The 21,971-nt window shown below is 41.3% G+C and overlaps 2 protein-coding genes across 6 annotated transcripts in view; both read right to left on the bottom strand.

The window, feature by feature from the left end:
- Positions 1 to 200: 200 nt before the first annotated feature.
- Positions 201 to 1,756, bottom strand: LOC308311347 (uncharacterized protein). Its single transcript, XM_080758034.1, has 3 exons — positions 1,488 to 1,756; positions 1,201 to 1,320; positions 201 to 1,065 (listed from the first exon to the last, which is right to left on the bottom strand). Exons 1-3 carry the CDS (start codon positions 1,572 to 1,574, stop codon positions 877 to 879), a joined length of 396 nt encoding a protein of 131 aa, XP_080614160.1. The 5' UTR covers positions 1,575 to 1,756; the 3' UTR covers positions 201 to 876.
- A 6,012-nt stretch (positions 1,757 to 7,768) lies between these two features.
- The window catches only part of LOC308313334 (protein AF-17-like), a 20,667-nt gene continuing 6,464 nt past the window's right edge, over positions 7,769 to 21,971 (bottom strand). For all 5 annotated transcript variants that reach the window (XM_080760417.1, XM_080760419.1, XM_080760418.1 and 2 more), the window contains 12 exons: positions 21,195 to 21,345; positions 20,155 to 20,982; positions 19,030 to 19,229; positions 17,772 to 17,889; positions 17,262 to 17,328; positions 16,412 to 16,560; positions 15,213 to 15,407; positions 13,502 to 13,578; positions 12,988 to 13,352; positions 11,628 to 11,721; positions 10,696 to 10,908; positions 7,769 to 10,595 (listed from right to left, as the gene is read on the bottom strand). In XM_080760417.1, coding sequence (XP_080616543.1) covers positions 10,560 to 10,595; positions 10,696 to 10,908; positions 11,628 to 11,721; positions 12,988 to 13,352; positions 13,502 to 13,578; positions 15,213 to 15,407; positions 16,412 to 16,560; positions 17,262 to 17,328; positions 17,772 to 17,889; positions 19,030 to 19,229; positions 20,155 to 20,982; positions 21,195 to 21,345 — 2,493 coding nt within the window. In that variant the 3' untranslated portion in view covers positions 7,769 to 10,559. The remainder of the gene's footprint in view (positions 10,596 to 10,695; positions 10,909 to 11,627; positions 11,722 to 12,987; positions 13,353 to 13,501; positions 13,579 to 15,212; positions 15,408 to 16,411; positions 16,561 to 17,261; positions 17,329 to 17,771; positions 17,890 to 19,029; positions 19,230 to 20,154; positions 20,983 to 21,194; positions 21,346 to 21,971) is intronic.

The raw sequence follows: 21,971 nt of genomic DNA, 5'->3' as shown, positions 1-21,971 counted from the left end.
ACCTGGTCTACAGAGCACCTGCTCCATGTACCTCAGTAATGGCCACGCCCAGGGCACCCCTCTGTGAATCGGTCTATATAGCCTACTAAAATGCTGGCTGGCTGTTTGCTAAAGTTAAATATCACAGCAAAAACTAGAAGTATTTAAAAAAATATATTAGGGCTGTCAAAATAACGGAGTTAAATGAATTGTGAAATTAATTTGATTTAATTTATGGGATGTATGTGGCATCTCATCTCACCATGCTTAGATGAGATGCCATAATCCCATCCACTCTGCACTATAGCCCTAGCTGGATCTGGGAAAAACAAGTCTGTTATTGCCATTAAAGGCTGCACAATTTACATAAGCAGCAGCTCAAATCACATAGCATGACAACAGGGTGAGAGACAGAAACACCATCCTACCACACTGGATTTGTTGTAAAGAATAAAACATACATGCATACATTCCGTCACTTTCCATTCCCACAATAATATACAGAAAAACATGACACATTTTGGACATAGTTCGAATGGTGATTAATCATGATTTTTAATTGGATTATTTTATCGTTTGACAGCCTATATATATATATATATATATAGTTTCACAGATGTAGTTAAATAGTCAAATACATGTAATTTCAAGAGTGTTCGAGCTTTCAACAAAAACTAACAGCATTAACTTATGTACCGACGGTATACATTTTTCATAAAGACCTTTACAATATAGATGATGAAAATGTAACAAACTTGAAATTATTGAATAGGTCTTGTAGTGTAAATGTAAACCGTATGATGCAATGTACAGTAGGTGCAAAGAAACCATGACCTTTTAATACATGTAGTGATTTAAACTGTGCAAAGTTTAACAGCAATAATGATTTGTGCTTTGTCAAGGGTCTTCAAGAGTTTGTTCACGTGGGGCAAGTTTGATGAAGTCTTGCTTATGTGTGCCATCACAATAAGGTGGATTATTAGTGTACTTGCAGCCACACAACCATACTGTCATGTCTTTCTCAGGGACAAATCGCAACGGGAACATCCCTGGGGCTTTTGTCTTGTGGGCACCATCACAGAAAGGCTACAGGGGAAAAGGGTGGGAGAGTTCAAATTATGTTTCATAAAATATTATGTGAGGAGTTTTTTTTTTTTTTTAGATAGATTTTTCATTACAAGTCTCTCCTGATTTAATATTACATCATGTTTAACACAGCACCTGTTTCTTGCTATGACCGCAGGTACACCACGAGTAACGCTTCCCAGCAATAAGTTCCACCTTGAATGGAGTTTTGGAGGCAATTACAGGCTCTTCTGGGGGTCGGGTGCAATATTTGATCTGTGGATAATATTATATAACGTACGTAGGAGGTTACTAGGCCTACCGGTATTCAAACCCATGCATCAAAATAATAGCAAAGAACCAATAGCCTATGGCTATTTAGCAATACTGGGTACGTATCAACGTATGTATAATGAATGAGACCTTATCCTTATACTACTTACTTTTGAAGTTTCCATAGACAGTCTCAAGGTTGAAATGATCCACGGGCGCAAAATTGTTGTTGACACTGTCAGTGTCATTGAGCTCATGTTTACCTGTTTTGTCTCTCACACACACGAGTCTACTCTACGCTATTCTACACGAAGAGGACACTCAGGTCAGCAGGCTAATGCTATAAAAGTAAATTATGTGAAGTTGTCGATTGGCGGTGTGACTCGTGTGAGTACCGGATCTCTGTGGCTGCCAAATGTCTGTTCCCTGCTATTATACATCTAAATATCACAAGCAGCAACTGATTTTAAATTATACGCGGTCACTTCCGGAGGAGTGGCGTCGCACATAGTAACGTGCCCCGGGTCTATGGGGGCATGCCCTTAGAGCAGGGATACTCAAATAGATTTACCTGTGGGCCACATTACAAAAATGTCAAGGGGCCAGGGGCCAGTAGATAAAATTACGACATTAATGATACTTGATAACTTCTCTCTTTCAATTGCTTTATTTTCGCAAAATGTATCAAAGTACAATGTGCATGCACACAATATGTAAATAAATAAATGTGTTACATTTTCTTGCATAAACACAAAGAGCTGTTTCCATAACTGCACAAATTATTGCACATAACATGAGTAGCTGTTATAATAACATAATAACATAACATGAGTAGCTCTTTGCCTGCCTGCCTGTCTGTCTGTCTGTCTGTCCATGAGTAGTTATTTGTCTGTCTGTCAATGAGTAGCTGTCTTACTGTCTGCCTGTCTATGAGTAGCTGTCTGCCTGCCTGTCTATGAGTAGCTGTCTGTCTGCCTGCCTGCCTGTCCAATTGTCCATGAGTAGCTGTCTGTCTGCCTGTCTGAGTAGCTGTCTGCCTGCCTGCCTAATTGTCCATGAGTAGCTGTCTGTCTGCCTGTCTATGAGTAGCTGTCTGCCTGCCTGCCTAATTGTCTATGAGTAGCTGTCTGTCTGTCTATGAGTAGCTGTCTGCCTTCCTGCCTGTCCAATTGTCCATGAGTAGCTGTCTGTCTGTCTATGAGTAGCTGTCTGCCTTCCTGCCTGTCCAATTGTCCATGAGTAGCTGTCTGCCTGCCTGTCCAATTCTCCATGAGTAGCTGTCTGTCTGCCTGTCTATGAGTAGCTGTCTGACTGCCTGCCTGTCCAATTCTCCATGAGTAGCTGTCTGTCTGCCTGTCTATGAGTAGCTGTCTGCCTGCCTGCCAGCCAGCAAGTTGGTTAACAGAAAATAAATTGTTATGGCTGAGTAAAATAAAATACAATAAACACAATTTGCCTGAAAATAGATTACCCAGCTATGACCTTTTTCATGAAAAAAAAGAGTAGTGATATGGCTGACTGAGTAAAATAAAACAATCTACCTGAAAATAGATAGCTATAAGTGAAGAGCAATTTCCACAATTTCCGCAATTACAATTTCCGCAATTTCCGCAAATTCCGCAATTTCCATTTCCGCAATTTCCGCAATTTCCATTTCCGCAATTTCCATTTCCACCATTTCCGCAATTACAATTTCCGCAATTTCCGCAATTTCCATTTCCGCAATTTCCATTTCCATTTCCAACTATTAATGGCAGCTGGGTTTCATCATTGAAATAAAATAGAATTCTGTCCGTTTAGCTATAAAATTATGTCAGGGAATAGGGATACAGAGTATATGTCTTTCATTTGCATTGCATCTCCCCCCCCCCCCCCCAAGCTTTTATTTTCGTTCGAGTAATAGTACAACTCTAATAGTATTACTTATAATAATGTAATTAAAGATAACTTCATTCAGATTTATTTATTTTTATTTCATTTTCCAGATTTTTTTTTCTTCTTTTTTTTAGATTTTCATTGGTGGGCCAGTCATAATGGTCCCGCGGGCCTGATGTGGCCCGCGGGCCTGAGGTTGAGTATCACTGCCTTAGAGTATAAGGGCATGCCAGAGCAGCCGAGAAGCCAGACATTCATGCAATCTCAATTTGCATATCAAATCTGCCTATGAGCGAGGTTATGGGAAAGCACAGCAATTATCATTTACCAGTGGTTCCACCAGGATTCAGGAATGTTAGGATACAGTGTGTGCAACCCAGATTCAGCACAAACAAGGGACCAAATTAATTTAGTTCCTATGCCACAAAAATGTGTAACGCCCTACCAACTGTCATTAAGACATGTGAATACCTTGACTCCTTCAAAACCACTCTCAAAGAGCACCGGACAACTGCAATTCAAAACTGGCCCCTGCAGTAAAATCTGAATCCCCCCCCCCCCCCCACTGTATACGTTTTTGACCTCTTTCCTGTTTTTAGCTATATAGAAGTGTATATTTGTATGTCTCTAAATGTTATGATGAATTGAAATCGGTGGACCCTCTTGTAAACAAGTGTAATTTGTGGTGTCGTCCACTCACAGTTAACAGTTTTTGTATTGAGTTGTGCTTGAGATGTACTGTAATTCTGCAAACTGTTAATAAATACTTCAATCAATCAATTAGCCTATATCTTATAAAGTATCTTATAAGTGTAGCCTATAAAAGAAAGAATGCATGGTCTCAGAGTCACATTGAACACACCAGTTAGGCTATTAAATGGATTTATTCGTGATTTGTACACAGGTTATAAAGCATATCATTGTATTTTGGTGTTATTTTTTTATGCTATGTTGATTCATTGAATTTGGAATGGAAACAATGGAACACGTCCACAGGACCCTTTTAGACCAAGTGCATGACATTTCTGTCTAATAGTAATAAAGCAGGATATTCAATCAATCAATCAATCAATCTATAATATCTTAGTTAGTTAGTTATCTTCCAAACATCCTTTTCACAGAATGAACTAACCCACGGAAAATGACTTTAAAATGTGTGCCATCACAGTAAGGTGCATTGTTTGTTTGTTTACAGGCACACAGCATGACTGCCATATCCTTATCAGGGGTGAAGCGTAGAGGAGCGAAAGTAGGTGCTTTTGTTCTGTGGGCACCATCACAGAAGGGCTGAGACAGAAAGAAAATAAAACAATAATTAATAAAAATGTATTTGTTTAACTAGACCTACTCAAAGAGCTGAATGAATTCTGTTTAAAATTGTTAACCCCTGTCCACAAAAGATTCACAGTTCAATCATCAAGTGTACCCCTAGCCTATAGACTATATTAATAAAGTTGATAGCCAACCTGCTTTTGACTGTGCCCACAAGTACACCACGCGTAACGTTTGCCTGCTGACACTTTAACCCGACATGGCATCTTGGCCGCAACAACAGGCTGGGTGGACTGAAAGCATCGCTGACTCTGAAAAAGAAGTTTCTTTAGAACTGTGCACATGGTTCTCATATTTTAATATAGGCCTACAATATTTGGTTTTGAAGGAGTCAAGGGATTCACATGTCTTAATGACTGTTGGTAGGGCGTTCCACATTTTGGTGGCATAGGAGCGAAAATAATTTAGTCCCTTGTTTGTGCCGAATCTGGGTTGTACATGGTTTGTTGCACTCCCTCTGGTGTTGTGGGTGTGGACTTCGTTTACATTAAGGAAGTATCTAGACAGGTACATGGGTATCTTGGTCGTGTATCGAATCTTGTGGACCAGACCCATTGCAAGATGCTGTACTCTGTCGTAGACCCTAAGCCATCCCAGCCTGTCAAAGTGGGCAGGGGTGAGGTGGGTTCGGGGGGGGGGGGGGGGCAAGTAGGAGCCTGACCAGTTTGTTTTAGGAGATCTGGAGCCTTGTTTTAAGGGCCTTTGAGGTGCTGTGGTACCAAGAGGCGCATGCATAGTCAAAGAAACCTTGTACAAGGGCTCCTGTTAAGGTCTTCAAGGTGTTTTTGTTGACCAGTGACAGTGAGGAGATCCTGTAAAGGAATCTTGTTCTTTGATTGACTTTTTTGATTACGTTGGTGGGTTACGTTTACGTTACTATGTGGGTGATGACTGGAGCTATGGAAATGGCTGAGTCTCTGAGAAATTTGGAGGGAATATTGTCATGGCCAGTGGCCTTGTGGGGTTGGAGGGCACTCAGTTTTTTAAGTACCTCCTCAGTTGTTACCATTGCCATTTTAAAATCATCTTTACAAACACCTAGGTTTTTGTAGAAGGCTTTGGTGTGCTCTACACCAAAACGCCCAGAGTGGGAGGGCAGTTTGTTAACCAGCATTGTTGAACCGAGCCGGTGGAAAGCCTGGTGACGCGTAGCATCGGGTGACGTGAGGCACTACTTTGAGAACTACGTCGACTCGACACACGTTGGAGTTGGGGGGATCCATCAAACCTATATATTCTATGTTTATCTTCTTATTTCTTCTTAGCCCTGAAAACATGACTCTCGTATTCATACGAGAGTCATGCAGTAACTTTACCCTGTTTTTTGCGATCGCTACATTGACACGAAATCCGTATAAACATTCGGATTGCAAATATAAAGTAGGCTACTCACTTTTTATCCCACGGGTGTTAGTTAGTTGCTGCGCCCGAAATTAGCACTGCTGCATCCCGCGTTGTTTAATAAAAAGCATTTTTATCCGAGCTGTTATTTTGCCATGGCTTTCAACTACGCGCCCCTATCGGTCGGGAGGAGGGTGGCACTCGGTGTGTTCGATATAGGTACGCTGACCGCCCTGCCAATACAGACTAATAGGCGAGTGCGCTCCCGGTGTGCAACTTTGGATTTCCCAAACGAACCCCGTTTGAAAAAAGTAGCCGGGGCGCTCGGATAAAAATGCTTTTTATTAAACAACGCGGGATGCAGCAGTGCTAATTTCGGGCGCAGCAACTAACTAACACCCGTGGGATAAAAAGTGAGTACTTTATATTTGCAATCCGAATGTTTATATATACGGATTTCGTGTAAATGTAGCGATCGCAAAAAACAGGGTAAAGTTACTGCATGACTGTCATGATAATCATCATGGTAGTCATGTTTTCAGGGCTAATTTCTTCTCTGCCTTGTAGAGCACTTTGCGCTGAATTTCTATGTCATGAAAGGTGCTATATAAACAACGTGTTATAAACCCTATAGATTACGCCGTATTAAAGGCGGAAATGTCGCAGCCTGCTCCATAAGTAAAGCGCAGTGTGATGTCTTTGCTTACCATCGTAGAGACAACAGGCAAAGGGCGAAGTGACTTGATAGTGTCCAGGCATCCTTTAACCAGTATCCTTACATTCATAATGTCGAGACTACCGGTAGTGTCCGTTTTTGAACTTTGTACTACAAGCTCTACGCAATGTTAAAGGAGGGATATTGTCTGATTATTTCCCTCGCAAGAGCAGTAGCCTAAAGTTTAACGATCGGTTTCGAAGAGTAGGTAATAAGAAACGCCTACTATGTAGTCTACAGTACATAGTTTAGGCCTATAATCATAATGTAAACATTACGCCCGTGACGTGACGTGGGAGTGCCCGTTTCGTTCCTCCCTCCGTCCTTTATATTAATGTCCTAGGTAGGTCGATCATCAACGGTCAACCCCATTTTAATTTTCTTTGCAGATGAGTAAGGCTGGAAGATTAATCAAAAACACCCATCCATTCTTCTGGTGACTGATACTGCCCTCCTAATAAGTGAGATGCCCGTGTTTATTTTTGAGGGGCGCGCTGCGCTAGCCACTCCTATAGGTTTAATATTTGTTTTTAGTTCAATGTTTGTTTTAAAAACGCCAACACGTACAAACGTTTGTTTTGACACCGTTTGTTTTTCCCCTGACAGGTCATCCCTATTATGTTCCCCATGTTATATGTTCCCATGCAGGCTCTATGTTCCCCACTCACCCGGCCCCCCAAAAAAGGTTCTATGTTCCCATCACCTAATCAATATGAGCGGCCCCTCACTTCACACGGGTGTGGTTTTTTATTATTATTCGAGCAGTGCCCTGGGCCTGGAGCCTCTACAACAGTGCCCGGTGGGCACTGGCCTACTGGAACGATGTAAGTTGGAAATGCATTCCCCACCCAAATATTATGTCTGTGTCCCTTTTATGCCCATATGGAGTTCTTTGTCAGGCATGCCCAAATATGGAGTCTATGCAAACAGAATTATGTCAAAACAGGCCAGCTCCATATATGGACACTGGGAAAAACAATTATCAATCAATCAAACTACTCAAGTGAATACTAGGTTACTGTACACCACTGGGCATATTGAGTTGAGTCTGGAGTCCACTAGTCTTAATATGTTTCAGTTGTTCTATATCAGATAAGCAGATCATTAACCAGTAATAATTCTCTAATGTATTTATGACTAAGACAAGGGAACATTGAACCTTGAACTTTACAAAGTGTTGGCAAGCAATAACTCTGTAAAATACATTTATTGACCCAAAAAATGGTTTTCCTTAATCTGTCCTTTTAATTTTACACACAAAAATATCAAAATACTTTACAGGGCATTTCATCTTAATATTGTCAAATTCCTCTAAATCAATTCTCTCAAATTACACTGTACAATGCCTATGTCATTTTTGAAAATTCAGTGGTAATTTAATTTAATTTATTTCAGGGAACAATGCATTTTAAATCTATGCATAGTCATTACTTGGTATTTAGCAACAGATTGAGACTTCACTGCATTTCATGCAATCCATATCCCGTAACTCGTTCTCCATCACACATCATTCAGAGCCAGGTGCTTAAACATGTTGTAAATACATAAAAGATACACAGTACAACATTCATAACATGGATTATCTTGGTTACCCAAACTTCAAAGCTTAAAAATGTGTCTTTACACAAACATATTGAAGTATACAACTTTTACTCAAAACAAAATGTAAAAGGTACTAAAAAAAGATGTACAATTGGGCCAAATGCCCCAGTGCAACAGGAGAAAGAACCCCCTTCAAAATCCTTCAAATTACTTTCAATCAATATCTTGGATATGTTTTTGTCTAGATTTTGCCTCTCTTGTGCAACAACTCATAAGGACATACTTGGTCAATTACAGACCTCTAATTACAGGTCTCGTCAGTATTCATGCTTATGGGTTGTCAACATAATAAACATTCTCCTTCAGTCATTGCTACAGTATTTTTCACCAACTAAGTTCCTTGAATGTCCTTAATGACACCTACAGTAACTACGAATAGAACAATCTAGTCCTCAGATATCACATGTATGGGAGATCACGTTTGAGATTGCAAACAGAAATGTCAAAGTATTTGAGTGCTAAAGGAACAAAGGAGAAAACAATTACAAAATAATTCCTTATTGTGAAAGCCATAGGACGAGTGGCAGTTCTTATCCGACAAGCTTAATAAAACAATCACATTGTAAAGTGGATGCGCATTAGAAGGAAAGAGAAGCTTATCAGAGTTCATGAGTTGGCTTGTATGTACTGAACTGGGCTTTAATATAGCCCTGTAGTAAAGGCCAACATGGTGCACAGTAATCACATTGGCATTCTACTATCTTACCATAACTGAGCTTCATTATTTAATACATTATATTGACAGCAATTCTATTATAATAATAATAATAATAATAATAATAATAATAATATTACTGTTGTCTCAGGCAAGTTGAAATGTAGGCCTTACTGTTTGAGGTTCAATAAAACATTGTTTCTCAGCTTTTAAAAAGCACAAATAAACAAAACACAATGCATTTTAAGACAGGATTACAATACAAAATAATTTGACACTTTAGTTATCACTACAGTTAATCACATGTTGCGACTGTTGAAATTATCAGTATTACCTATCAAAAGTGTAAATGGATTTAGGAAGAGTGCTTTCACTCAAGTAAGTCCTCCATATACCGCGTATAAAACACTTATCAAAGTAAGAAAACAAGAGAATAAGCCTTTGGGCTCTTGAAATTGTATATCTAGCATCATTAAGGCATTAACTATCCAGTATTGCTAAAATAACTAGTTGTAATGTCAGGAAAGAAAAAAAAGTTTATGTATGAGAGCAACATAAAAACAAAATACGAAAAAAGGAACACGTCACGATAGAGTGCAAAATACTCAGAGCAAAAACGTGTCAGTCCCTAGTGGCCCATTAAGTACCAATAATCAATATAAAGTACTGTGTTGATGTCTAATTTGCTCTAATAGCTACTAATATGCAAAATGCACATTGGCTTAGGAAATACAATTAATTTCTTACTTTCAAATGTTTGGTTTAGTCTGCTTAATCTCGGTAGCAACAGGTAGGATATAAAATTCTCTATAAGTTCTCAGAGGGGATGGATGTTGAATAATAAAGACTCAACTTTAAACGGCATAATTATGCCAGTCTCTAATGGGGCAATAGGACCATTTATTTTTATCTGTGCCACCTTTAAATGAGTTATTACTTTAGAATATTCTTTGGGGCCTTTGTTTTCCATTATTTGTCAATATGTCAATAAGGGAAAACAGCCCGATGTAAAGACCCATAATATGACTGATATTATGTTCACAAATGGTGATATCATTAATATTTACATAACACATTGTTGCTAATATGCGGCTGCAACATATTGAAGCTTTTAATTAAATTGGGGACAGAGGAAAATGAAACAAAATATTAAGGAAGACAACTGAGGTTTCAAGAGGCGGAAGAAGTCTGTGATTATAATTGTTGTCAGAGAGAAAACAATGGACGGAAATATTTATTCAACCAAGGGGCAAATAAAAAATGGGTCAGTGCTTGAGTACTTAAAAAAACACAGACCTAATTTTACCAGAGTTCAAACAGGACTCACACCAGAATCCTGCATATTATGTTCAGGGATATGCAGGGAGCCCTGCCAACACAAGCAGCCCCATTGATTGGATTAACAAATTAGTGCAATTTAATTAGAGATCACTGTATTAATGTTCTCTGAAAGCTGCCTACACAAAATAAAAAATCCTATGAGAAGAATCTCTGATATAATTCCCAGACATGAAAAACAGCTACACATTTAAGTCTGTTCCAATATACATTCATAAGAGAGAGAGAGAGAGAGAGAGAGAGAGAGAGAGATGGCAGAGAAAAAGAGAATTCAAAAGTCTTAGATATAAGATTAATGTTGACCTCATTACTTGATAGGGCAGCTTCCTTCCAATGATGTTCAATGACTGTGTTCCTGATGTTAGCCACTTCAAGCAAGATTTGTTAGCCGTTTTTGTCTCCACCCTTTTCTCCTGTAGCCTGAAAACAAGAATACAAACCTTTTCTCTTAAAAAATTCAAACTGCTCTTTACCCCAGGATTTGGAACAGTAATATTAAATCTTTTCATAAATGACTCACGCCAGGCTTGTGAAGTGCAGTCTCCTGCAGGCCAAAGAGGGGGATCCCTTGGCCACCATGCAGGGGTGATGCTGTTGCTGAGGACAGCAGGTTGGGTGACTGGGCTATTAAGGGTGAGGTTGGGGTGGATGTGAGTGCTCCTGCCAGCGTGAGGCGCTGTAGCTCCCTTTGTCTCTGTTGCTGTAGCATCTGGTATACAACCACCTGCTGCTCCTGATAGAAGGGAAACATACAGAAGCTCAAGAAAACAAATAAAGCACCGACCATTAACATTTTTATCCATTGGCCAGCTATATATGGGTTTATGGATAATAGAAGGAATATATAAGGGGGTAGTTTACCAGTCAAATCTTTGGTTGGTAAAGTCTGGTGTTAATTTAACACCAGCATCACATTATTTAATGGTACCCCAACTTTCGACCCCTGAATTTACCAGGATCCACAATTTTTCAATACAACAATTTGTAACGACTAATATTGCGATTTATTTTGGGTCACGCCCAATTTTAGCTTAGATCAGGGGTTCTCAACGTTTTTGGCTGGGGACCCCCGGAAATGCTTTGGCATGTCTCGCAACCCCCTCCCCACCCCTAATACAAACTGACTGCAAAAATAACCTTAATAATAGAGAAAATATATCATAAATGAATACTACTATATTAATAATACTAGGATACTAGAAATACTGAATACTAGGAAAGTTTATGCATATACTATGTGTACTATGCAAACTCTTCATTTCCATTTTCCAGCCATAAAGTTAAAATAAATAAATAATAATAATAATTTGGGGACTCCCCAAAATTATTTGGTGACCCCCGAGGGGTCGCAACCCATGGGTTGAAAACCCCTGGCTTAGATTGACTGGCCTACTAGGATGAATTTAAAGAAGTGAAAAGAAGATATATTAACACAGTTTAATATTTCATTACAGGAGTAAAGTTCTGTGAGGTGAGAAACTGCTGGAGCTGTTGTTGCTGCTGCTGGAGAAGGAGCTGCTTCTGTTGCTCTGATAGCAGAGATGACCTGGCACGAGAGAGGCACACTCTTATTAACACACACACCAGACACACACAGACACCAGACACCAGTGTGAGTGAGGCCTAAGGCCTCACTCAGACCTTCACAACAGATTGTTGTATATCTGATGCATAAGACTTGTTTATTGTTGTATGAGGGGGGGGGGGGGGGGGGCAGTCGAAACACAGGCGAAAGCCGTACAACAAAAATGTTGTGACTTCCATGGACATGCATTGGGGCGGGCATGACACTTTGTTTACATCTAGCATCCAACAATGTTGTATGCTAGATGTATGAGACTTGTTTACTGATGCAAGCTCCCAATGCATTTCCAATGGAAGTCACATGGTTTGACACATTTTTGTTGTACAGCTTTTGGCTGTGTTTGGACTGCCCCCCTCCCCCTCATACAACAAAAATGTTGTGTCAAACCATGTGACTCCCATTGGAAATGAATTGCTAGCTTGGTTCAGTCAATAAGTCTCATGCATCAGCTATACATCAATCTGTTGTGAATGTGTGAGTCAGGCCTTAGGCTTCACTCTGTTGTGACCATCTACAGTTTGAAATTAAATACTTTGTTGTACAATAGTGGCATATTGAAAATAGCTACTTTGAAATAATCGTATATATTTATTTGATATTCATCCCATCTGAATTCTATCGTTCCAATGTGTTCTGTGAGAAAACAAACTACTACCCTACATAAAACTTGTGTGGTGAAGGCGAAGGTTTTTCTGGTTTTTTGCTATTTGCTATTAAAACGTTCTTTAATCTTAAAGATGGAGTGCCACAAATTTTGTATTTTTCCAGTTTTTCATGTGTCTATGAGGTGACAGTACTTAATTCAGTAGACACCCTGGAGTTGTTTTTATGTGCAATGGTGTATTAACTTTGTATTTAGGGTTTCTTTCTGGAGGCTGAACCCTTGACAGTCAAACGGGCCAATGAAATAAACAGTAAAATAGTGACATCACACTATCAGCCCCTACCCTAACCCCTCCCCCTTTATCATACAACTACAGCTGTGGGTGCGGCTTCAGTTCACCACCACCACCACCACCACCACCATCACCACCCACCAGGCAAACCAGGCATACTTAATGAACTGGTGGGCGTGTCCACATAAAAGCATGATTTTAACTAATACTGTACACTTTTTGGAAGAATATATATATATTATATTGTATTAATACCTGGTGATCATGTTTTAGGGTGGAAAGAAATCGTGGCACTCCATCTTTAATGGAACCAGACTGCTAGCATACGTACGGGCTCACGCTCTTAGGTAGCTGAAGACCCTGTGCCAATGCCTGGGGGTTGAGAGGTGGAGGCTGGGGCCGGAGCGCGGGCAGTGCAGGCTGGGAGGCATTCTGTACGGGTGACTGGATCACTCCGTTCAGACTTCCCAGCACACCGTTCATGCTTAGCTGAGGACTTCCTGCCAGGGAGGCCATGAGCCCGCCCACCACTGGCAGGGCGGAGCCGCTGGCCTGGCTGATGGTTCCCAGGCCGTCGCTCAAACCACGAGCCAATCCATTCAGCTGGCCAAAAGAGGCGGGGCTCTGCTGCGGAGGCGGAGTGCTCTGGAAGGAGAGAGAGGAGCTGCTACGGGACGGACTACCAGAGTGGAGCTCCTATGCAACGAAAGAACCAAGTATTAGTTTTATTCTATTTTACGTTTTAGTATTAGCAGGGTTTGAATGGTTTGATAGTTGATACCTGTATGTATGCTATAATAATTGTTGTAATAATAATAATTAAGGGATGCACACAGGGATCTTACCTCAGATGAGGTTACAAAGGAGGTGTCATTCAGGTAGAAGCTTTTGGATAGGGGACTCTTATTGGTGTTTAGAGGGTCTAAAGAAAAGAGGGTACCGTTACAGAGAGTACATTATCATCTGGGAAGAAGACTAATTAAAGACATATTTCCCTTTCAAACATGTTTGGGGTCATTTTAACTGGCTTTTGTCCCAAGACAGTTTTACGTACACTTGATTCATGAATATTTGACATTTGTTTTATCAGACATGCCCCTTCATATACAAAAACAACTTCAAACTAACTCCATTCGAACCTTTGGTTCTGTGTGGAGTTTTAATGTTCTCCCCGTGTCCCCTAGGGTAGGTACCCTCACAAAAACTTGCAGTAATCCTGGTCTCTAATAGGGAATTCACACTATGGTCCCGGGTCCGCACTCGGGACCACTTGGCAGATGTTGTGGTAGTTTGAATGATGCGTACTGTTCCCGGGAGCGGATCGCCCAACCGTCCCCGGGACCGCATGGGGGGCGGGTCTCTGGACCGTTGAAGTGTATTCAGATACGGATCGTTCCAATGTGAATGCATGCGTACCTAAAGAAGGAAGTGGACTGTTTTTTTTTAAAGAACGTGACATAATCTCTAGTCGACGAGCCAAGCGTCAACAAAAAAACAGCCGCTGCACAACGCGTAACACCAGCTCATTTCATCAACGCCGCCCGTCTCCTGTTGAATCTGCGTATACGTGCAGCACTGCAGTACGCGCTGATCTTATTCTGCGGACTACACGTGGCTCTTGGGCTTTGCTTGGCATAGTTTCCAAAGTAAAACAAAATAATAATAATGCTAAAGTAGAATCCATAGCAAACTAATATCAAACACGACACTGGAGCACAGAACTGACTGACACAGTGAATAGCAGGCAGGCTGACAGTATAGTAGTATAACGGCAAAGAGCCAAAGAGGCAATGCAATGCAGTGTGTCTGAATTTATTTGAGACAATGTCGCACAGTTGATTGTCAGTGTCCGTGCGCGCCAGCCATCAAGCACACCGTCATCTGGAGGATTAAAGTGTGTTATGCAAGTGTACCCGGGTGCGCTGTTGAATCTCGGGCAATGTGAATCATGGCCATCGGGGACCAGGCAACCGTATTCGGAAACGGTTCCAATGAAACGGATTCAGTCCGTCTCAGTGTGAATTCCCTATAAAACTACCTCCCCCTGGCCAGCCGGGGCCTGATGGAGGGGAAAGGAATTGGTCGGAATAACGTGTTCCTTCCACGCGTTACGTCCGGCCAGGGAAATTCCCCCCTGTCAGGTGAAAAGAAGCAGCTTGGACTCCTCATGCATAGAAGGAAGCATGAGGTCAGTCCGCTGCATGAATGAATCAAGTAATGGAGAAAACATGGCCTCCTCACTTCAGAGCACTATACATAGAACCAAAAATTTCAATGAATCTATCAAGGTGAAAATTGAGTTTGAAGTTACAATGGAATAGGAAGGGGGCGTGTCCGATAGAATTAATGTCAAATATCTAAATACTGACTCAAACAACTTAAAAACTGTCTGGAGTGCCTGAGTAGATGTTGTGAAATATCTCTTTAATTAGTCCATGGAATCCTTTGGATTTGACAAATAGTATGTTCCGTCTCCAAATTTGGACTCCAGGCTTCAGTGAAGGTGGTTCTGCTTTAATGAATATCTTGAAATGTTAATGAAGGGTAGAATACGACCTAGGCTTGATGAGAGGAAGCTGATCTGGGTGTGCATGGAGCCCTGGGCGGAAAGGCCTTGTGGAGGGAAGGGTACGGCCAGCTCCACATTGAGCAGCTGCAGACGTTCCTTTTTTGCTGTCAGGCTGAGGATCTGGTCTTGGAGCCGTTGGTTCTCCTGCTGCAGTGAGTGTAGAGACTGGAGCATGTCCACAACTAGACACGAGACAGAGAGAAAGATTTAAAGGTAGATTTACATACTGGTGTTGTGTCATGTTTAATCCATTGACTATTACTATGATTATGAATATATTAATTACTATAGAATGCACTGCGGATGTTTAGCATAATTCACTTCACAATCCATTTTCTAGAGAAAATCCTGCACATATGATCTTTGTACATTAAAATGTAGCACTGTAACTTATGAAAGTCCAGTCATTACTGCATCTGAACACCACATGCACACAGTCTTTCATTTTCAATAGAAAACACAGAAATAAAATGAAATTAAACATAATCTAGATTTTACCGCCAATTCATTGTTGATGGGCTTGATTGTTTGATTTAGGTCCTACAACCCACAAAACGTGTCATTTTATAATGCAATTAAAGTGGAACCAGATAATGTATTCTGACATGTTTTTCAAATGGATTCTTTATGGAGCCGTCAGTGAGACAGCTCCTATTTAAAACTAGAAGTGGATATTAAAGGCCAGTTGACGGTGCTATTCATACAGATGAAGTGAGTCAACAAAAGTGGAACTAAGTGATTTGGCTTAAGAGGAAAAGGAAATGATACATAGTGAATAAATATAACCAAACAGAGAAGCATTATTGTCATGGTTTACATTATTATGCCATCATGGCTGCTTTGAAACACCTCAGTGTGCTGTCTCTCATCGGGCTGTTCTTTGTTCACAACAGTGTCCTGGAATATATGCATATAACTGAATAGCTCCAAGCACTGCATTCAGTGTCACAAAGAGTAGACTTAAACCAAAGCAGGTGGAGAAAAATACACCACAGCAAACAGCATAATAATAGACCCAGCCACAGCAGAGAGGGAAGCTGTCTGTTATGTACTTCTGGTCCAGACATTGGCCGCCCCCACCCCCACCAAACTCAAAGAAGAATAATTGCAAATGTCCCCGGAATCACAGACAGGCCCGAATGGATTCTGCAGACATGCTTAATTTGTGTGCACAGAGAACACTCACTATTGACGCCCATCTCTCCGTTTCCATGTTTCTCTAACAGGAGCTCAATATGGGAGCTGGCTGGGGGGATGTTCTCTGGACGGGCTCGAACCCCTGGACCCCCTACATCCCTCGGGTCAAACAGCAAAGGAAGACAGCTCATAGGAGACCTGGAGGCCAGAACAGGGAAGAAAGGGTCAGTGTGTTGGTCTACACCCAGAATTGGGAAACAAACTACCCTCAGTCACAAATAAAACATCTACTGTTCATTTTGGGTCTGAATGGTTTTTGTAATCTACTAGTTCAGGCAGACTTTGGGTCTGAATGGTTTTTGTAATCTACTAGTTCAGGCAGACTTTGGGTCTGAATAGTTTTTGTAATCTACTAGTTCAGGCAGACACACACATGCACTTCCTCAATGTTACTGTGATGGGTCACTAGCAGCTGACCAATGTGGTGGTCCATTGCTCTGTTGCTCCTCTTGCTGTTGCACACCATTGCCGCAGTTGGAATGTGATTCTTTTCCCCAAACACCTCCCCAGCTTTCCCCTGTGGGATCTTGTGCTTCTGTTTTAAAATGTCTTTCTTCAAGCAGTGTGTAGTAAAGCCTGAATGCCAAGATCAAATATTTACACACCTGCATTTACACTAGTGCAAATGTTTTGTCTGAAGAGAAAATGGTTTCTCTTCAGTTCTCTGAGATTTAACTACATTTTATATAAGATCATTTCAATCTATTTGGCTGAAAAAGTGAACTAACTGCACTAACCAATGTTGTAGTACCATCAATAAGAGCGTTATCTAAACATCCCATCAGAAATGTGAAGAAATGCTCTGATTGCTAAACGAAAGGGTAACGAATGAAGCTTACTGTGATGATAAGCTCTCTCTCGGTGAGTTTCCCTGACACGGAAAGCGACAGTCATCGAGGTCAGATTCTAGGAAGGGAGAGATAGGTTGTGGTGTTACATGTCGTCTTGTGTGTCTGTGCGGAATTGTAACAAAATTGTGTGTAAGGAACCAGAAGAATGCTATGTTGATCTCATACCCAGGGTTATCATTTCTGGGGGATGGGGGTACTGCTTTTCATATCCCCCTCTTGGTCATTAATCTTTATAGCCATTGGGGATATATTTAATCCCTATCTCTGCTCCGACTGAATTAAATACAGTTTCCTTTTGCATAAAATGTCATCTGACATGGTTGGTATTTATGTTTGATGATATATGTATACGTATATGTACATACATATACATATATATATATATATATATGTGTGTGTATATTATTATTCAAAAAATAAACAAAATAGCAGATCTACAAGATTTGTCGTACGAATATCCATATAGGGCTGAAGTGGTTTTTTGAACACTGCTCATACCTGGCAGTGAGGTCTGGGCTTGGCTCAGTAGTGGTGGCAGTGTAGGGGCTGTGGAGAGACAACTGCCAAAAGGCTGTGTGGACGTCTGGCTATAGGAAGAACTGGAACCAGGATGGGCCTATGAGACAAGAAGACAGCAGATATAACTGGCAGGGAAAGTTAGCTGGTATAAAGCTTCAAGAAAAGTTTCATTTCCAAATAAGACTTCCACTATTTCAAAATAATGTCACAGCTAGACATAATTGATCTAGTCCGAATTAATTATTCACGACTGTTTAATTTGTTATCAAAAGCCATTTACTAACAACATTTTAATATTAAAGATGCATTGTGTGATATGTGGAGTTGTGGACAGACTTAGGTACTTCCAGTAGGGTATTTCAGGTGTGTCATCATGCCAAGTGAAGAGATAGATGTTTAAATATCTAACAATGAAACTACAGAGAGTTTGGAGGCAGAATATGTGCTGTGAATGTACATTTTCCTTTTTTTTGCATGAATAACCATTCAGCTAAAATATTTAGAAGAAATCTTGCACTGTAAAATCCATCATTACACAGTAGAGGAAAGCATGGGTATTAGAGGTGGCGAGTAGATTTTAAAGAGCAAGGGAGGTGTCAAGATGTTTCATCAGACAGATCCCCAGACAGCGGTGCAGGGTTTTGAAACATGCTTTATGGCCCCTACAGAATGTAGGAGTTTTAAAATTGTCGGCAAGTCATCAGATCGTTAAGTATTTCACACTAGTCTTTTTATTTTTTATTTTTTTTTCATCAGTTGTGATTATATCTTTGTGGCTTTCACACTAAATGAATGATCGTCGACTAGGGATCACACACAGCAAGAGCACTAAGATGCGATCCAGACCCGATACATATATAGGCTTTTTTCTTCTTTTTTTCCTCAATTCATTTTGGAGATTTCATCCTACCTAGTAGATATTATAAATTTAACATTCTGGCCTGCGACACAGGTAAGGTCACTCGCATAGAGTTCATCCTCTGGGGAGCATAAAGGTTATCAACAAATTCCATGCTAAACTTGCCTGTAGTTTTCGAAATGTGTTGTTAGAGAATAAAGTGTTGGACAGACAACCTGACCAATGCACAGAATTACTTTGCTATCCTTACAAATACTACACAATGCACCTTTATGTGGAATTGAAATATAATATTTCTAGGAAACTTTATTTCTCGTGAATAGACACAGTTACATGTTGTAGAATAGAGGTTATTTCTTCTCTGTACTTCTGGAGTACCTGTGTATTTGAGAGAGAGTTGACTGAAGGAAGAGAAAGCGTGGAGACGTGACATGGAAGAAGTCCTGAGGACAGGGCAGTACTACACACACCACCACCCAGGGACAACGAAGTGCTACACACTCCTCCGCCTAGTGACAAAGGGGTGCTGCACACACCCCCTCCTAATGTGAGAGGGTCCTTGAGACTGGAGTAGATGCCTAACAGAGAGAGAGGGAGAGAGAGGGAGCTGTCATGTTTACAAAGATATACTGTAAACAGCATGCAGCAGAAGCGTGTAAATCATGGTGTAAATAGAGGTGCTTAAATACACACAGCACACACAGGTCGGAGAACCAGTCACCATCTAGGGCAGGAAATCGGGCCATCTTGTGTGCAGTAAACTAGCTAGCTAGGAAACTAACTTTAACTTTCCAATAGCACAGAGTTATAAACAATGTTACGAATTACATTACTCCCTGACCTGTCCAAGTAAGCCCGGTTGAAGCAAGTCAAGGCAAAGCCTGTTTATTTGTATAGGACATTTCAACAACAAAATGATTGCTTTACATTATTAAGACAACACTATTATGCATTCTAAAAGGAAATTTGAAGACAATAACATATAGTACCCTATTCCCTATTCTGGGGTGAACATTCAGTGAAAATAGCACATCTACACACAACACATTGCTCACAACACGTTGCAATGCGACAGTGTGAGCTTGTAAATCGGCAATTTTTTATCAATTGTTTTTTGTTTTTTTAACGGCCTGTTGTATTTTGTGTTGTTTGAATTCACATTCTGTTTGTTTTAATTGTGCTAATCCATTGTCAACTTGACAATGCATATTACAAAATGTACAAAGAATTTCAGATATCTGATATCTAACTTAATTTAAATGGAACATGTAGTACTACTGATATAAGCCTACATCTTTAACTTTCTTGTTTAACTTGCCATGGGTAATGGAAATTGGAAACGTTCACCAAATCTTCAATCAAGCTACAAATAAACACCAAAGTGCAGCCAACCAGACAGTTGTACTGATACAATTTGTTTTCTGCATGCAATGCTTTTCTTTCTAGCAGTATATGAGCACACAGGAAGCTAGAGGGCTACCACACACCCACGGTTAAACTCACCGGAGCTGAGTAGAGAGTTACCGCGGCCTGTGGAGAAACTGCCGGCAGAGGAGGAAGTAAAGGAGGAGGTGGAGGTGGTTGTCAGAGGCAGCGTGGAGGAGGGGAACGCAGGGTGCAGAATAGAGGATGGGCTGGGATAGATGGAGGAGGTTAAGGCTGGAGGCAGAGGAGGTGCACTGGTGTGATGATGGTGGTGATGATAGTCCTCTTCCCGCCTTTCTCGGTTTTTGCTCCCCCGGGGGCGGCCTGGACCGTGCCGACTCTTCTTGTTGCCGCGGTGCCTCCTCTCCCGGGGCAACGGTGGTGGAGGCGTGGCTTTGCCTTCCTCCTCCGGGTCGGGCTCCTCCAGGATGGGAGGCGTGACCAGGTGAGAGGGCTTGCAGAGGGACTTGGAGGGTTTGTAGTCCCCCGAAGAGGAAATCTTACGGATCTTGCTGCTGCTGCCACCCAGCCCTGACGAGGAAGTGATGCGCATGATGGACCCAAAGGTGGAGATGGTGACCTTGGTCTCAAAGGGGCTGGAATTGCTCTCTGACCTGTCGTGACCCTGTGAACCTACATGAGGGCCATCGGCAGGGGTCAATGCCGGGGGCTTATTGTGGTATTTACTGTCCTCCTCCTCCTCCTCTTCCTCCTGCTCCTCCTCTTCCTCGTCTTTTTCGTCTTTCTTTTGGTCTCCCGCTTCGTCCGGCTGAACCACCACTCTCCTGTGACGCTCCTTGCGCTCCTCGCCACTGTGGTCCTCGCCTCCTCGGTCATGGTCACGTTCTAGGCGGGAAGACGATGAGAACTGGTGGAAGTCCTGCGTTGAAGACAGGGAGCCGACCCCTAGCAAAAACAACATGAACGAACGTTAATCCTGAAGATAAACATAGAAAGCTTAAACGCCTAGTCAAAAACTCACACTGTTGTGGCTGTCTTGAAAATGACACTGGTTTATTTAATACATAGGTCTAACGAGTTCCATGGGACAAGTTAGCTCATGTACTGTAGTGCCCCAAGATGCTATTCTGGCCACATTTAGTTCTCCATTAAGTTACCTGTGTTGAATGGACTAGAGGAGCATGAGGAGGAGGTGCAGCTCTTGCCAGTGCTTCCTGTTTTCTTGCTCCGATGACCACCTAGGCCATGAGAACTCAGCTTCTTGGGCTTCCCCTCGCTGTCCTTGCTGCTATGGTGACTGGTGGGCAACTGCATCAACACAAACAGGGCATAGGAAAGAGAGAAATTAAACAGCTCAGTCAGTAGAGCTCTCGCCTTTGCACCACAATGCCATGAGTTTTATCCCGGGTACCACCAACTCAACATAGGTGTGGCACGGCTTGGGTGCAGCAAGTCGTGTGGTAAATGCTGGGAGCTGATGGTAGGTGTTGTGCTTCACCTCAGCAATCCTTGTCCCAGGGGTCTAGTGCATTGAAATGGGGATATACTCCTCGGTATCTTTGCTGATACCGTCAATAAGCATCTCTGACCTATTTACTTCATACCTGACTCCTTTTATTTAACCATTTCTCCTGCACGACTCCTGCGCCAGCATTTATCCTGCTTTTGTGGGAGTTTACACTTATCAACCTGGTCAAAGGTCAAAGGCTTTTTAATGGATCATATGTTAGTAAATACTAAATACTGGAAATTCTACTTTGTTACATATTTGTTACAGAAAGAAATATCCTTTTATCTGACGTCTGAAGTTGGCAGGTATGATTTACTTACTTATATAAGTATTTATTTATTTATATCAGGGAAATGTCTAGCGAAATGTGGCTAGCAGGCATTCTCTTTCGTAGTGTGTTCTCTCTCTGTTCCCCTGGAATGGC

This window comes from Protomyctophum bolini (genome assembly GCF_963924005.1).
Source record: "Protomyctophum bolini genome assembly, chromosome: 3".
Lineage (NCBI taxonomy): Eukaryota > Metazoa > Chordata > Actinopteri > Myctophiformes > Myctophidae > Protomyctophum > Protomyctophum bolini.
The sequence above is the reverse complement of the archived record's forward strand: the minus strand, read 5'-3'. Positions and strand labels throughout refer to the sequence as shown.

Coding starts and splice junctions, on each gene's coding strand:
- LOC308311347 (XM_080758034.1), bottom strand. CDS start 1,574: ATGAGCTCAATGACACTGACAGTGTCAACAACAATTTTGCGCCCGTGG. Junction 1,321..1,487: donor TGTCTATGGAAACTTCAAAA/GTAAGTAGTATA, acceptor TATTATCCACAG/ATCAAATATTGCACCCGACC. Junction 1,066..1,200: donor GCGGTCATAGCAAGAAACAG/GTGCTGTGTTAA, acceptor TTTCCCCTGTAG/CCTTTCTGTGATGGTGCCCA.